At 38.1% G+C, this 15,262-nt stretch overlaps 1 protein-coding gene across 2 annotated transcripts in view; it reads left to right on the top strand.

Moving 5' to 3' along the window:
- Positions 1-6: 6 nt before the first annotated feature.
- LOC149065135 (uncharacterized) overlaps positions 7-15,262 on the top strand; it is a 237,526-nt gene continuing 222,270 nt past the window's right edge. The window contains exons 1-2 of one of the 2 annotated variants that reach the window (XM_089254339.1): positions 7-177; positions 1,694-6,051. In XM_089254339.1, the coding sequence (XP_089110465.1) occupies positions 2,536-3,492 (957 nt within the window). In that variant the 5' untranslated portion in view covers positions 7-177; positions 1,694-2,535 and the 3' untranslated portion in view covers positions 3,493-6,051. Of the gene's footprint in view, positions 178-1,693; positions 6,052-15,262 lie in introns of those variants that run through there. The other variant, XR_016195656.1, reaches the window with a different exon arrangement.

Raw genomic sequence — 15,262 nt, 5'->3', positions numbered from 1 at the left:
GTTACAGACGACAATGTTTACCTGACAGTCACTGATGTCGAAGTGGTGCTCTCGTCGATGTTGATCGTTAAATGGTCATACCTTGCAATCAAGGGATTCAATTAGGATTCCACCTTGCTCGGATTCACTAATTCCTTGGGCGGATTCATTTGTGGTCAAGTTCACATTCGACGACAGGTCAGCAGATTATTAGTATATTTTTTTACCGTTCTGGGAGGGGAAATAATATGTTTTTGGAGGGTCCCCTGAGTTCAAATTATTTTATAAAAATTTTGCTACATAATATATACACACATTTGAATTAAATCTGTAGAGCCTCAATGTATATTCTTATATGTATTATTATTATTACTTTACTTTGTACATTGGCTCTCTCTTAACAAGCACGCTCTGGTCACGTGAAAGAATCTCTTGGAATTTCGTTTTTTAATTGCCAAAAAAATGAAAAAACCTGTGCTCAAAAGGGTATTTTTGGTAGCATCAAGTCATCAATTTCTTTTAGAAAAAAGGCATATATATATATATATATATAGTTTTTTATAGTTACATAGTATATATATATATTATATATATATATATATATTTATATTCATTGTTTTATGAAATTTTTACACACTAACAAATTCCCTGGATGGATCATGCTGATCCCTTGGGAATACGTGAGGATCACGTTATTATTATAAAAATATATATATATTATATTAATGAAAGAAATTTTTATTATTTCTTATTGTTTGGCTCAGGACCTCCCTGGTCCCCCACACACGTCAAGGATCTTGGAAACAGCTTTGGTATAAGGGAAAGGTTGACGATTTTTGGCGACTTTTTTTTCCGGCGCCAAATACGTCCGACGGCCCGAGAAAAAGCCGCCAGACACTACGTGCGCCAGAAAAAAAAAAAAAAATCGCCAGCATAGAAAACAGTAAAAAACAATAAAGCAAATGGTATGAACAAAAATAAGCTCTAGATTGTTTGAAAAATAGAACTGTGGATAAAAATAAATGAATCAGGGGTTAAATAAAACCCGGACTGTTGTAAAAGGTCATGTCTCCAGTGGTGTAGATGGTACCATGCTTGCCCGGTATGCAAGAAGACCTGGGTTCGAGTTCCAGCGGAGACGTGATGACTTTCCTTTCCAAGTTCACCTCAGCATCATATCCGGAAAATAACTGTTTCCTTGATATCTCGGGCTGAGTAAAAAGCCATCTATCTCACTCATGACAGTATATTTGTTATTTCTTTAAATTTTCCTCCCAGGGCAGTTGCCCCTCCACTTCTGGCCCTGGCTATAGTTTTTGTACACCTTTATGGGGTTTCATTATGGGGACTCCAGTTCAACTTTTAGTCATAGATTAGGAGGATTTACTTGCAAGTAAAGGGTGATCATTATTAATACAGATGAAAGGTTTTGCTTTTACCTTTCTTTTTTGAAGCTTCTGCTTTTACTTTGATCCTCTTGCTAGTAGGCATTTCATTCTTTTTATGAATATGTGTGTCCCATTATCTTTACTTTGATTTTAATTTTTCATGTATGGTTTTAAAAGCAGGTGTTTCGGACAGACAGTATGGTGAATACCAAGGGTTTTACCGTATTGAATAAAACCTTGCCAACCTTGATTTAAAATATAGGTCTAGACTTTCTTATGATTTACTGATCATTACATTGATCATGATGATATTTTTCCTTTTGCAGAGATAATTGAAGATTCCCATCTCCAGGATAAAACAGCAGAAGCTTTACCAGAGGATATGCAGAGAAAATTTTTGGAAAAACGTCAGACCTCAAAAGAATTGCAGAAATTATAAACGATTTTGTGTGTCTGCTCTCCATTCAAACACATCGTTAAGACTATGTGAGTAGAGAACTCACACAAGTGTCAGTGTTGCAGAAGAACATTGATGAAAAGGAATGATTTCGACTAGTGTTCTTAAACTATCAGACTTAAATATCCGCACTGTAGAAAACACACATCAGTGTGATATCGTTCTTAAAACATTTTCAGAAATAAGCAGTTTTTAAATCAACACAAAGAGAGGCCATATCTGTGGAAGAACATTTCATCAGATCAATGCTTCAAACAAGCACACAAAAATTCACACTAAGGAGATGCCACATGAGTGTGAATTTTGTGGAAAGAATTGTTTTGCAAAAAATAAATATACACAAATCTTTCCACATATGAGGGAAGCCATATAATTGTGATGAAACATTTTTCGACATCAGCAATTTGAACTGATATCAAAGAGTCCACACATAGGTGAAGCTGCATGATTGCGAATTCTGTGATAAAATAGTTTTTTTTCGAGTAAGCAATTTAACAAAATAAGGGTCTATACTGGAGAAAGGCCGTATAAATGATATTCAGTGATGAAAAAAATTTGACATTTACAGTTTGACCAACACGAAACAGTCCACATCAAGAAAAAGTCACACAAGTGTGAAATCTGGTAAAACATTTTCTCCTGTTGGTAATTTAAACATCCACATTTTGTGATATTTGTAGTAAAACGTTTCCTAGCCATAGCAATTTAAATATGCACAAAAGAACCCACACTGGAGAGCAGTCACATGAATGTGAAATATGCAATAAAACATTTACTCGAAGTAACCATTTAAATATTCACAAAAGAGTCCATACTGGGGAAAAGCCATTCGAATGTTGTGTCTGTCATAAAACATTTTCTCAAAGTAGTAGTTTAATGATTCACGTAAAATTCCACACAGGAGAGAAGCCACACAAGTGTGATGTCTGTGGTAAAACATTCTCTTTAGCGGGCACTTTAAATAGGCACATAAAAGTACACACTGGAGAAAAGCCACATGAGTGTGAAATCTGTGGCAAAACATTTTCTCAAGTAGGGGATTTAAGCATACACAAAAGAGTTCACACAGGAGAGAAGCCTCATGAGTGTGATATCTGTAGTAAAAAATTTTCTCGAGCACACACTTTAAATAAACACAAAAGAGTCCACACAGGAGAGAAGCCATACGGGTGTGAAATCTGTGGTAAAACCTTTTCTCAACTTGTCCATTTGAAATTTCACTATAGGCTCCATACTGGAGAGAAGCCACACGAGTGTGAAATCTGTGGAAAAAAGGTTTCTCAACTTGTCCATTTAAAATTTCACTATAGGCTCCATACTGGGGAAAAGCCACATGAATGTGATATGTGTGGTAAAACATTCACTCGTGTAGGTGATTTAAACATGCACAAAAGAGTTCACACTGGAGAAAAGCCACACCAGTGTCAAATATGTGGTCAAAAATTTTCTCAACTTGGCAGTTTAAAATCACATAATAGGGTCCATAGTGGAGAGAAGCCATACAAGTGTGAAATCTGTGGTAAAACATTTTCTCACCTTCGCAGTTTAAACCGACACAAAATAATTCACACTGAAGGGAAGCCCCATCAATGTGAATTTTGTTACCAGAAGTTTTTAACCAATTTGCATCTGAAGAAACACAAATTGATTCATTCTGAAAGGAGTTAAAATGAAATAGGCGGTGTCAAGCAAATAGCTTAGCATGAGAATATATCCTAACCAGGGACTAGTTCTAGTCCGAGAACTACATAAAACTTTTGGAACTTATATCCGCATATGTACGAACATGGGAATGAGTCACTACGTTTTTTAGAAGTTTAAAAAAAATCCCATTGTTTTGCAACGGTTTTTCTCAGGAAAAAAAATGTTTGGCTCCTAAAAAATTGTTCCGGGGCCTAGATTTTTTTTTCAAATTTGTAAATCGTTGCTGGTCTTACCACGATGCTTCATTGGAAGAACTTGCACCTCTTTCAAGTGATAAACAGGGGGAGAGAATAAGTACACGCATATGAAAAAAAATCCTCTTCCAGAGGCATTAGTAGCCTCTCTTAACTTCAGGAAATGGCCCCCGGGTGGGACGGTTTAGAGTGAAAATTTTTAGAGATGGCTTTTTTCTCAGCCCGAGATATCAAGGAAACAGTTATTTTCCGGATATGATGCTGAGGTGAACTCGGAAAGAAAAGTCGAAGTTAAGAGAGGCTACTAATGCCTCTACTTCAGCGCCTCACGCCATAGGGCGTGAAATAAAGGAAGGCAAGGTCATGTCTCCAGTGGTGTAGATGGTAGCATGCTTGCCCGGTATGCAAGAGGGCCTGGGTTCGAGTTCTGGCGGAGACGTGATGACTTTCCTTTCCGAGTTCACCTCAGCACCATATCCAGAAAATAACTGTTTCCTTGATATCTCGGGCTGAGTAAAAAGCCATCTATCTCACTCATGACAGTATATTTGTTATTTCTTTAAATTTTCCTCCCAGGGCAGTTGCCCCTCCACTTCTGGCCCTGGCTATAGTTTTTGTACACCTTTATGAGCATATATACTAGCTAATATGCACGCTCAGAAAGTTGTAAAAAATATACCTTTTGTATGTTATGGTATATAATGCAATTCTAATATATGTGAGCGTATAAATTAGAATAATATGTTAGTTAATATTAATATTTAAAAAGATTAGGCATATTTCGGAATTGAGATATTCATCGATGACTTCAGAATTATGATAAACATTTTAAATGTTACAATGGGATATTTCTCACATTTTAAACTGTTTTCATGGGATAACCTTAATTGCATCTTTCCTGGGGATTCCTTACGTGATACATGATAACTTTGGTAATCGTACATATCATATTGAGGCGTTCGAATATGTTTAAAACACCAGTTTAGAATAAAATTACACACACATAACAGGGCGTTTGCATTATGACTTTTTACTGGCGAACCGTTAATCATAGAGATACTTCCACTTAGAATAAGTATCCAAATAACGTGGTATGTCATTCTCAGATATTTCACATACTGAGATATGTAATTCATGTTGCAAGAAGTTCTATAGGTATTAAAATGAAATAAAACTTTTTATATGGACACCCTGTGCTCAAAAACCCAATTACAAAGTTGTTCCCTATCTATTCTGATAAGAAAAATTCCACACTTTTAAGTGCAATATTCACTGAGATATTTGAATCCAAAAACGGAGGAAAGTTGGGAGAAACAGCGTTAAATGGGGAAAAATCACTTTATATACCCGCATTTAATGTTTTTCCACAACTTTCTTCCGTTTTTTGAAATCGAATATCTGAGTGAATATTGCACTTGGAACCGCGAAATTTTTCTTGTTGACATCAAGAGAGACGGGACAACAACTTTGTATTTGGGGTCATGAGCCAGCAACTCCTAGAGATAGAAGGCCTCCGCAGTCTGCTTGTGACGTCAGTAAGTAGTCCATTTTCCCTCAGAATATTCATGAGAAAAAAATTCCCTACTCGTGCCAGTATCATCATTGTGACGAAAAGAAATGATCGGGCTCAGAATTAGCGATTTCTATGCCCCACATTCAATCACTATGCGGTATTTGTGAGCAAATCAGAAAGATTCTACGCTAAAATAAGATGAAACGAAATAGGATGCTGTATTTCAAAATGTGGCAAACTTGCTAGGAAATCTGAATGACGTTTATGGCGAACAGCGCAGAGGCCTTCTATCTCTAGGAGGTGCTGCATGAGCACGGGATGTCCGCATAAAAATTTAAAATTTTTGTTTTGATAACTACAGAACCCCTTGTAACATGAATAACAATCTGAGTATTACACGTTATTTGAATACTTTTTCTAATTGGAAGTATGTTTGTTGGGTGTTCAGTTCGCCAGTAATATGTTATAATACCAGGAAAGCCGTAGTGTGCCTTCTCGAGGCCGCCGGGGCAGACTTTTCTTTGGGGCCTCCTCTTGAAAAACTTACTATTAGGCAAAAGAAATGTAAACTTTCGTGGGGCCCCCATTTAGTTCGGGGTCCAGGGGCAATGCCCCAATTGACAGTGCCCTGTAAGGGGCCATTCAAGTATTATGTAAGCAGATTTTCAGCCATTTTTGACCCTCTCTTGCCAGCAAAAGTCAGCAAAACACTGATCCTCCCCCCTGTCAGCAGCTTAGAATATTTCATATCTTCAAAAAGGGGTGGTTGATGACGTAAGCAACCTTCAAACCCCCCCTCCCCCCACCCGTCATCAAAATTCAGCAAATCCGAAACCCCCCCCCCTCCCGATGCTGACGTAATGCTTGAATGACCCTTAACCTATATACCCTGTATTATTCATTTTTATAAACACCCCATCTTCTTCGATTCCAAAACAGGCCTTGTTTTGTTTGTAGGATTATTGGAACCGAAAATACGCCCACGTAAATGTTGTGGTTTTACATCAAGTAATCTATGAATAAAAACTTTGAACATGTTACATACGGAGGATGGTATTTTGGACATTTTATTTGAGTTTGAAACATGATTCCTAAAAATCTATTGATTTTTCATTACAAAATCTTAATATAATAATCTGCCATATATCGTGAAGGTTATGAACCAAAATCTCTAATGTCTAACATACGTATTTGTCTCATTACAATGTTTTACACACGATATATGTAAAATGAAATTTCAAAAAATTCCCGCGTAGCCTACATCAACTGATTTTAGTTATAACTTATGAGCATACCATACAGTCCTTTAATTTTTGGTTCACAACCTGCATCTACGCTTGCTGAATGTACTATGAAAATAACAAAAAATTTCATCATATAGAATGTTTTTGCAATCGTACATCGAATTGTATTACATTAACTTTGCTTGAAATTGGGTCTAGAAGTGAAGGTAGTTCAAAATGTGCTAATGTTTTCACCGTCTGAAGACATTTCCTATCAAAAATTGTTTATTAAAGTTCAGTGTCTATCTAGTACAATTTTATAAAAAAAAAAGTGCTGAGAATTGCAGTTGGATACCTTGAGAATATTAACGAAGATCGTGTGTACATGTTTTTTTGTACCTTTCCAGATCAGATGATTGTTCTATTTTTGTATTTGGGTATGCCGTAGCACTGAAAAGTTTTTGACGACAATAAAATTTTTCTACAAATTTTGTATTTGAATATTTTAATGAACTTTATTTTATGAAACAGAAACTCAATCGCATTACGAACTATTTTGACCAAAAAATTGCTTATCCACACTTTCAAAATCAGGAGAGAAGAAAAATTGATCACTTGTATGGAGGGTCATAAGTCATGCGACACGAAAAAAAAGCAAACTAATAATAGTCAAATCGGTCATCTTGCGGGCTTTACAGTTAATTAGCATAAGCCAACTCTTCATTGGATTGTACGATTACATGTCACGTGTCTTTGGCATGGACTCAATGAGCTTGTCCCACGGTCCATGGGCGTTAAAGTATGTAGAAAGGACTGACACCTTTAGCAAAGAAACATCCCAAATGTCGCCTTTATGTTTAATAGTAAGAACCTAATCTCTGTTCGTTCTAACTTGGGTCCTGATGTAAATAAAAGCACGTGTGCGATTGCCCAAAATGATTGGTTGAAGAACATTTCATCTTTTCTTACGGTGCAACACCGCCAAAAATATAGTTCTTTGTCGTTTGCCCCTGATACCATAAAATACCTCATAATTTTTATTTTTTTTTAAAATATGTATATATATTCCATATTATTCCAAAGTTATCTGGAAGACGGGAAAAAAAAATTTTTTAAAGATCGCTCAAAGGGTTTTTGCTGCTATGTCTTCAGGGTGGGTGTTGACAGGATACGCCTTTCTCACTCAAACATTACCGTCCCCTTTTTAAACGGAAGTTTCATTTTATTATTATTACTCCTATTCGCAAACAGATTTGATATACACTTGTATACGCTTCTTCAAGAGGTATTGCAAGAATAAGAGCTTTCTTCTTTATCATTTGATGACATTAATGAAATATGCGTGTCTATCTTCTTTGGCAGAGCCATTTGAAAATTCATTTCTTTGCAGCTGCTCTGGACTCCTATAAACAAAGTTGCTGTCAACAAGATTTTTTTCTCACCCACACGTTTTGACGTACACTGGATAAGGGTGGGGGGAGGGGGCGGTCACTTATCGTTCGTGGTGAATATACGCATTTCAAAAGAATTTGCATTTCTGCTTGAACAGCTTGTTGGGAGGAAGTAATATTTTTTTCGTCGAAGGCGGCAAACCGAAAAAGTCTGAGGATTATCACAAAGACATGAAGGTAAAATTTTGAAAATCTGGTTCGAAAGAGCAATACTCATTTTTGATTCAGTTTGCCTCATTATGGCAGACACTATAGATCCCGTGAGAAAGCCTGGCCTGGGGGGCCCATTAAGGATCCCAGTCCAGGGGATCCTGCTGCTAGATGTTTGGGTCATGGCTCGCAACCTAAGCACGGATAAAAAACCGAAATTGTCTTGACAAAAAACAGGATATCAACAACAGGTTGAAGTAAAGAAACGAAATAATGTGGATGACTCTCTCGTCAAATTGGAACTGCTACAGCCCGTGGATTATTATGAAATATTTAATTATACAGACCCGCAAGAAAAATAAAAAGCGGCAACACAACGGTAAGGTTTTTCATAATGTTGTTGTTTGTTTGTTGTTAATTGTTTCACGTTATAATTGGTAGCATATCCGGCCCAGGAAAATCATACGGCGTAAATTAGCTCAGAAATAAAACTGTAAAATTCTGAAGAAAAAAGTAATAAGAAAAAGCATCTGCCGTAAAATAATAAACAACTCACACAAGCTTTTGTAACGACCATGGGCCCCACATCCTGCCGCAAAACCCCCAGGCTGTGATCTTTGGCGGGCCTCCGACCAACCTTTCAACAGCCCTTCTATATAGTAAACTTTTAGCATGAAAAAATAAAAAAAAATGACAAGAATTGTCGCAGGCAATGTCCAGACTGGAGCCCTGTCATCACAACTCTTGAGGAGTATGCCATGATAACGACAGAATACCTTATCGAATTTTTTTTTTTTTTGAGATATATACCTCTTTCTATTTTAATTAGTGTTATCAACAGTTTTTATTTCAACAAAATTTGGAGAACAGTGAAAAAAAAAACCGCACGTGTTCGGAACACGTAATGAAGGAACGGGCAAAATTACAACCAATAGAGATAAAGGATGCGGAATGATATCAAAAATTGGTACAGCGGTTTATTTACATCAAGACCCAAGTTAGAGCGAACAGAGTATAGATCTGTTTCCTTAACACATGAAACAAGCACAACTACTGTATGCAATATTCTTAGTTTTTTTTCGCCCATGGGCGCGGATATTCACGAAAGCTTTCTTGGGGAAAAGGTCCGAGCACTTATTTTTCCTCTCGTCCCTAATGTATATTTTTTAAATATACATTAATAGCGATGCATTGCATATGAAAAACGTCCCGCTTTAAATTACGGTTACCAAGTCCGTCAGGAGACAAGAAGTCTGGCTCGGAAAAGTGCGAAATTCGGAAAAAAGCGTGAGAATGAGAACGGGGGAAGAGATGAAGACTACACTATAGGTGGCGCCATCTAGCGGCAAAAATATTATCAGTTATAGTGCTTCCTGGTGGAAAATAATATATTTTATAATCAGGAAAAAGATATCACTTGTATACACTGAAAAAAAGAGTGGAAAATAACACTTCCTATAAACAAGAAGAGGTTATTACGTGATCCCAAATGTGAAAAAAAAGTTGTACGTGTTGGAACATGATAATTCAGCATATAAGAAAGGGTGATGACGTCATTCTGACAAATAGAGGGGGGAATAGGAATATATCGGCTAACCACAGTGAAAACAGAGGTGTTGGGGAGGCAATGCATACATGGACATGCTTTTGCCATCAAAACACATACCATTGGGGAGAAAAGATAGAGACGAGAAGTGTGTGCGTATTCTCTTATTTTTGGTATTTAATCTCCTACGGTCAGATAAAGATCCGAAGACGATGGGCAAAAAAGAATAACGCCATTGCACTAAGACGGTGGGATTTGGGCGTTTTTTGAATCGTATTTGATTTCATAAATAACTTATAAATCTTGAATATTTGTTTATAAAATTAGTACAGGCTCTTCCCTGAATTCTCATAGCATAGAAAGCCTCCAGATCGAAGCAGCATAATTTACTATTTGAACACTAGTGGGTAGCGAGAAAGAAAATAGCATCATCAACCGAAGGAAAAAAGAAAAGCGGTGAAGCATCAGCATTATCATCAAAAAGAAAATCCCCATCGAAAAGGAGGAGGGAGGGAAAATGGTGAGACGGGAAGGTCCATCGTCAGTGAGAGTGCCGAAAAAATTACGTCATACCGCTGCGTAAAAACTACTTAAATATAATAATAATCATCAAAACAACATAAGGTATCCATTTTAAATAAACAACAGTCCTTCCTGTTGTTTAAAAAATAAAACCCCGGATGAAAATAAACCAATTAGACCCTCACAGAAAACCCTCACAATAGTTTAAATAATAAATCGATCAGGGTATGCAAAAAAGTAATAAATATTAAAGGTACAACCTGGTATATTTATATACAAAAATCGGAAAAGCATAGTATAAAAACAAAAAATAGCCGTTTGAAATTTTAAAAGAGGCACTGTGGCCGAGAAAAAACAAGAATCAACTGGCGACATCAGGATAATATCTAGAACAACGGCAACCCAGCGCCATTATGTTACGTTGGCAACTTATCGTCGGAAAAAGTTGCCAACTTGGGATGTCCCTTCTGCCAAAGCTGTTCCCAGGATTCAGTCATGACGGCGACCATTGGAGATTTTGTCCCAGAAATGCTGCTGAAGATCTTCTCGCATTACATCGAGTCCGAGGGACACATAAAATTCTCAAGGAACGTCGTGTCAGTGAGCAAAATCTGGTGGAACTTTTCGTCGACGCTTTTGCTGTGAGAAACCATCGACTTGCGAAATTACGTCTCTTTCGAATAGAGGATTACTACGCCACACCCAGAGCCTCCTGATAGCGCATATCAGTGACCCAGCTGATGATGATTTCCTAGTTTAACTCGACCCCAACCCCCTACGAGCCGAGCTCTCAAACAATCACGACCTCAAACCTCTTATAATTTCAGACAATATTATCGACGTGTATATTACTACGACGTGTATATTTACTACGATGATAATCGTAGCTAAACATTGCCGAATCTGGAACGTTAGCATGGAAGTTTTGAGATTCAATAATGTTCAATAACGCTCAAAGAACTCGACTGAAATTGAAACATCTGAGCTTTAATTTTTGCAGAATAAAGAACAGCGAACAGCTTTTTATAGAAATCGCTGCTAAATGCACGTCACGAAATATTTGAGTGGAATCACAATCAGCAATCAGAATTCCCAGTTTCCGATCTATAAATTAGCGAGTCGATGCCCCCCATTACAAAAACTGAACTTAAGCGGATGGGAGCTTGTTACGACAAGTGAAAATGATTGCTCTGGGCTCAAAGATTTGACAGTGTTGAAAGCCAACAATTGTGATTTCCATGGATTGCACGTGAGCAGTCTGGTAAAGAATTCAGATCATTTGGAACATTTAGAATTGAGTTTGAATTGCAATTTGATTTTCAGCAACGTCTCAAAGATCCCATCCGATAACGTCAAATCTTTTTTTTTGAATACGGAATGTGCGTAGATGGGGACATGAATTTGGTGGCTCTGGAACAGGCAGTGGACAAGTGGAAGCTATAGATGTAAAATTTTCGAGAATAATCTTTGGAAGAATATTCTCTGGAAGGATTACTATATTATAAATAACGAGAATATTCTACAGTTATTTATAATAGTCGCAGAGAATATTCTCAAGAATATTTATATATAATAATGTTTTTTATAATATAAATAATTATAAATAACTTGAGATTAATTCTTATTTTTATTATAAATATTCTTTAATAATTAGTAATATACTAGTCCTATAGAACAGAATATTCACTTCCCTGACTTCTTGACGGGGAAAATTAAAGTCTTTAGCCAACAATATTAAATTTTAAAAGCAAGAAAATGAAACAATCATGACTGAATCTCACAACTTGCAAAGAGATAGCAATAAAAAATTTAAATTTATGTGTATTGAAGGAAATGACAATTCCGCATCTTAGAATGAAGGCGATTATACTATAAGTGTTATATCGAACCACTGGAAGAATATGTATATATGTAATTATCTAGATTAACCCAGGCTCCTAGTGGTCCAATATACATTTAGAATAAAACGATGACTCATGAAAAGAAGGAATCAGTTAAATTTCAATAGCATTTAATATTTAACCAAATGATCATTTGAAAAGAACGAGTTATATTTACACAAATAAAAGTCAATTAAAAAATCCATTTCCACGATACCAAAATCTGCATAATACATAGACAGAATACTATATGTTCAATTATAATAATTTTAACTTGATGTTGGAATAACTCTCTCTTTAATCACTTTTTATACCTAATTTCGCCATCTGCCCCCTGTTAATTCCTCCTAATTTAGGTTTTAACTAAACCTCTACAATTTACTAAAAATGTGGTAAGAATTTCTTTCCTACCTTTCCTCCATCCCTTTCATCACGGATGATCGCCGCTCCTGATGCTCATCGATTGCAATGTGTAAAAACAAAAATCGTAACTGCATTTTTTTTTTCAACTTGATTTCTAGCTTGCACTAATCAATCTAATTTAATTTTTCAAAGATTCCAAAAAGTAAAGTTTTGAGGGGCACTAACCCCCTATTTCTAATTGGTTGTCCGGTTTCAAAGAAAGATCCTTCCATTGGGTGATGAGGATTACGTAGGTACAAATTAGTATTAATATTGACATCATTGGTCAAGGTTCACCCCCTACGTGTTTTTTTCAGACTCTCGAACGAGACACGAGAGAGAGAGGATGCACTCTACATGAGCTCCTAAAAAACTTGTTGATTAATCAAGTAATATGATAGATTAGTACAGATCGGGCTAGGCACTATCCGTACTCAGTCGGATAAGATAGCCATCTCATAACATGGCACCGAGACAAAACTTAGCTCCACAACCAGTCTGTTTCTTACATGAAGTGATTCTTGATGAGGACAACGAGAATGCAGAATGGGCCAAGCTGCTAGCGGTCTATAGCAGAAGGAAAGCACGCAACGCTGACCTGAACAAGGCTGCCATCTCTTACCTCGGGACCATCAGGGACCACTTCCACAGCTGGAATAAGTCACATCCCAGAAACAGACGCCCGGACACGGAAGTGTTTTATTGCACGGGCGACGACTTTCTAAGGAAGGCAATGGAGGACTACAACAAAATTATGGGAAGTCCTGATGACCCAGAAGTGCCGCTGTTCAAGCAGTCACTAAGGTGGAACTTGCAACAAATTATCATCATCGGTACAGATTGCTTCTTCGACGATGACGAAAACGAGGGCATCTGGACGGACTACTACAACGAAATAAACAAACATATCTGGAAGCGGGCCAAGAAATGGGACGAGATCCCGTTATTCATGCGGAAGAATCCCGTCCCGGACTCTGAAGCCCAGCCGGACCAAGAAGAATCACCACCGAACCCGGGCACTGCTGAGCCCCCGGAAGAAGTAAACACGGCCCAGTTTAATGACAACTACCAACCACAAATCCAGGAACCGGAAACTCCGGGAGAAACTGGAAAATGATGTGGGCGAACAGACCAAAGATGAAGTCTTCACCGCCGCCGACGGTAAGGGAAGCCCCGCCCCGACGAGCGAACCAGCAACAGCGGACCAATCGCGTGGAAAGAGCGATGATGAAGCCCCGCCCACACTGGTATCGATCGACGGGAAAACCGGCAATGAACAGCCGGAGCACCCCCGTACCCAAGACGGCAAGAATGAACCCCCCACCGCTGTCATCGGCACCCAAGAGGACCGCGAACCACAAGATGGGTCAGCGTCGGCTTACCAGTCGTGTGCTAGCGACGATGAAATGGATGTACCCGTACCAAATGAACCCGAGCCAGGCAATGAACAGCCAGCAACAAGCGGGGCGAACGGCGTCACCTACACCATTGTAGCTCGCGCAGACCGTCAGTGGCGTAGTATCTCCAAAGTGATAAAAGAACAGTGTTGTGCCCCAGTAAAAGCAAAAATAGTGCGCGATGAATTCAAAATGGACTTCTGCACTCACAAGGACTACGAAACGATCCTAAATCACATAGGAAATAGTGATGCAAAAATCACTAGACGATCTGCCTCAGATGATCCTACCCTCAGCGTCCTTATACGAGGGCTAACTGCCGCGATCCCAGCAGAGGATATCTCAAACGAACTATGTGATGAAGGCTTCTCACCCCTAGACGTCACTCAACTCAAATCACAGAGGAAAAGAATAAGAGGGAAACCGCTACCCCTCTGGAAGGTCGATATGAAGGACGACCCAGACTCAAGGAGAATCCTTGAACTTAAAAAACTTTTCCTCATCGATATATCGATCACGAGATATCGCAGAAACCCCAATCGGAAATCGATTAACATCTGTTATCGATGTCAAATCTGGGGCCATCGAGGAGATGAGTGCGAGCAACCGCAGAAATGTATGGTTTGTTCGGGGAACCATGACGTGAAAAGTTGTGGCAATATTAAAGGAGTCGACACCCCGACCTGCTCAAACTGTGGGAAAGGCCACACGAGCAACTTTCGTGGATGCGAAGTCTACAAAAAATGATATACAAAATTCCAGGAGCAAACGTCTTCCCCAACGGTGGAACAAAATGACGAATTCATCGCTCCCAAAGAAATCCGGAGATCAAGGAAAAATTATACGAACACGTCGTTTCTTCCACGAAGTGTATTACTGAGCTGAGCTGAATAAAGCCTATTTTACCGGTTCCGCGACACAAATTCTATGGCCGTTCTACCGGTCTTATTAGGGGGTCACTATGGAAGTGACCTATCGTGTACGTGCATGAGGTGTATAATGTGTGTTTTGTTGTGTAAAAGTTGGACAAAATCGGGATTCAAAGCTCATAACAACACAATTTTCGCAGGTAAAACGCCGCCGCCTTCTGAAAACAAGAAAGAGTAAGTCATGAGATTAATACGCTATGACAATGGTCAGTTCCGGTTAGTTCGTTCTGAAGCTTAGATGTTATTTCGAGAAAAAACAGTACTCGATCTTTTTGAGCATGAAAAAACCTCAAGACTTCTTTTGAGGGCCGTTAAAAATAGATTAAAGATAAGATAACAATAAATAATAATAATAAAATCGACCATGCCGATTTGAAGTGACATCATAGAAGTGAACTCTAATTTTTAACTGTTTTGCCTTCTACAAGTATCAATGTCCATGAATGTTAGGGCGCCATCTATTATCAATATTTAAAGTGACTATTTCTGATATGGGGGAGCAAATCCTCTACAAGGCTTATACACAT

Source organism: Pholcus phalangioides, unplaced genomic scaffold (genome assembly GCF_987345545.1).
Source record: "Pholcus phalangioides strain wild (caught in Gottingen) unplaced genomic scaffold, Ppha-v1.0 ptg000041l_1, whole genome shotgun sequence".
Taxonomy (NCBI): Eukaryota; Metazoa; Arthropoda; class Arachnida; order Araneae; family Pholcidae; genus Pholcus; species Pholcus phalangioides.
The sequence above is the reverse complement of the archived record's forward strand: the minus strand, read 5'-3'. Positions and strand labels throughout refer to the sequence as shown.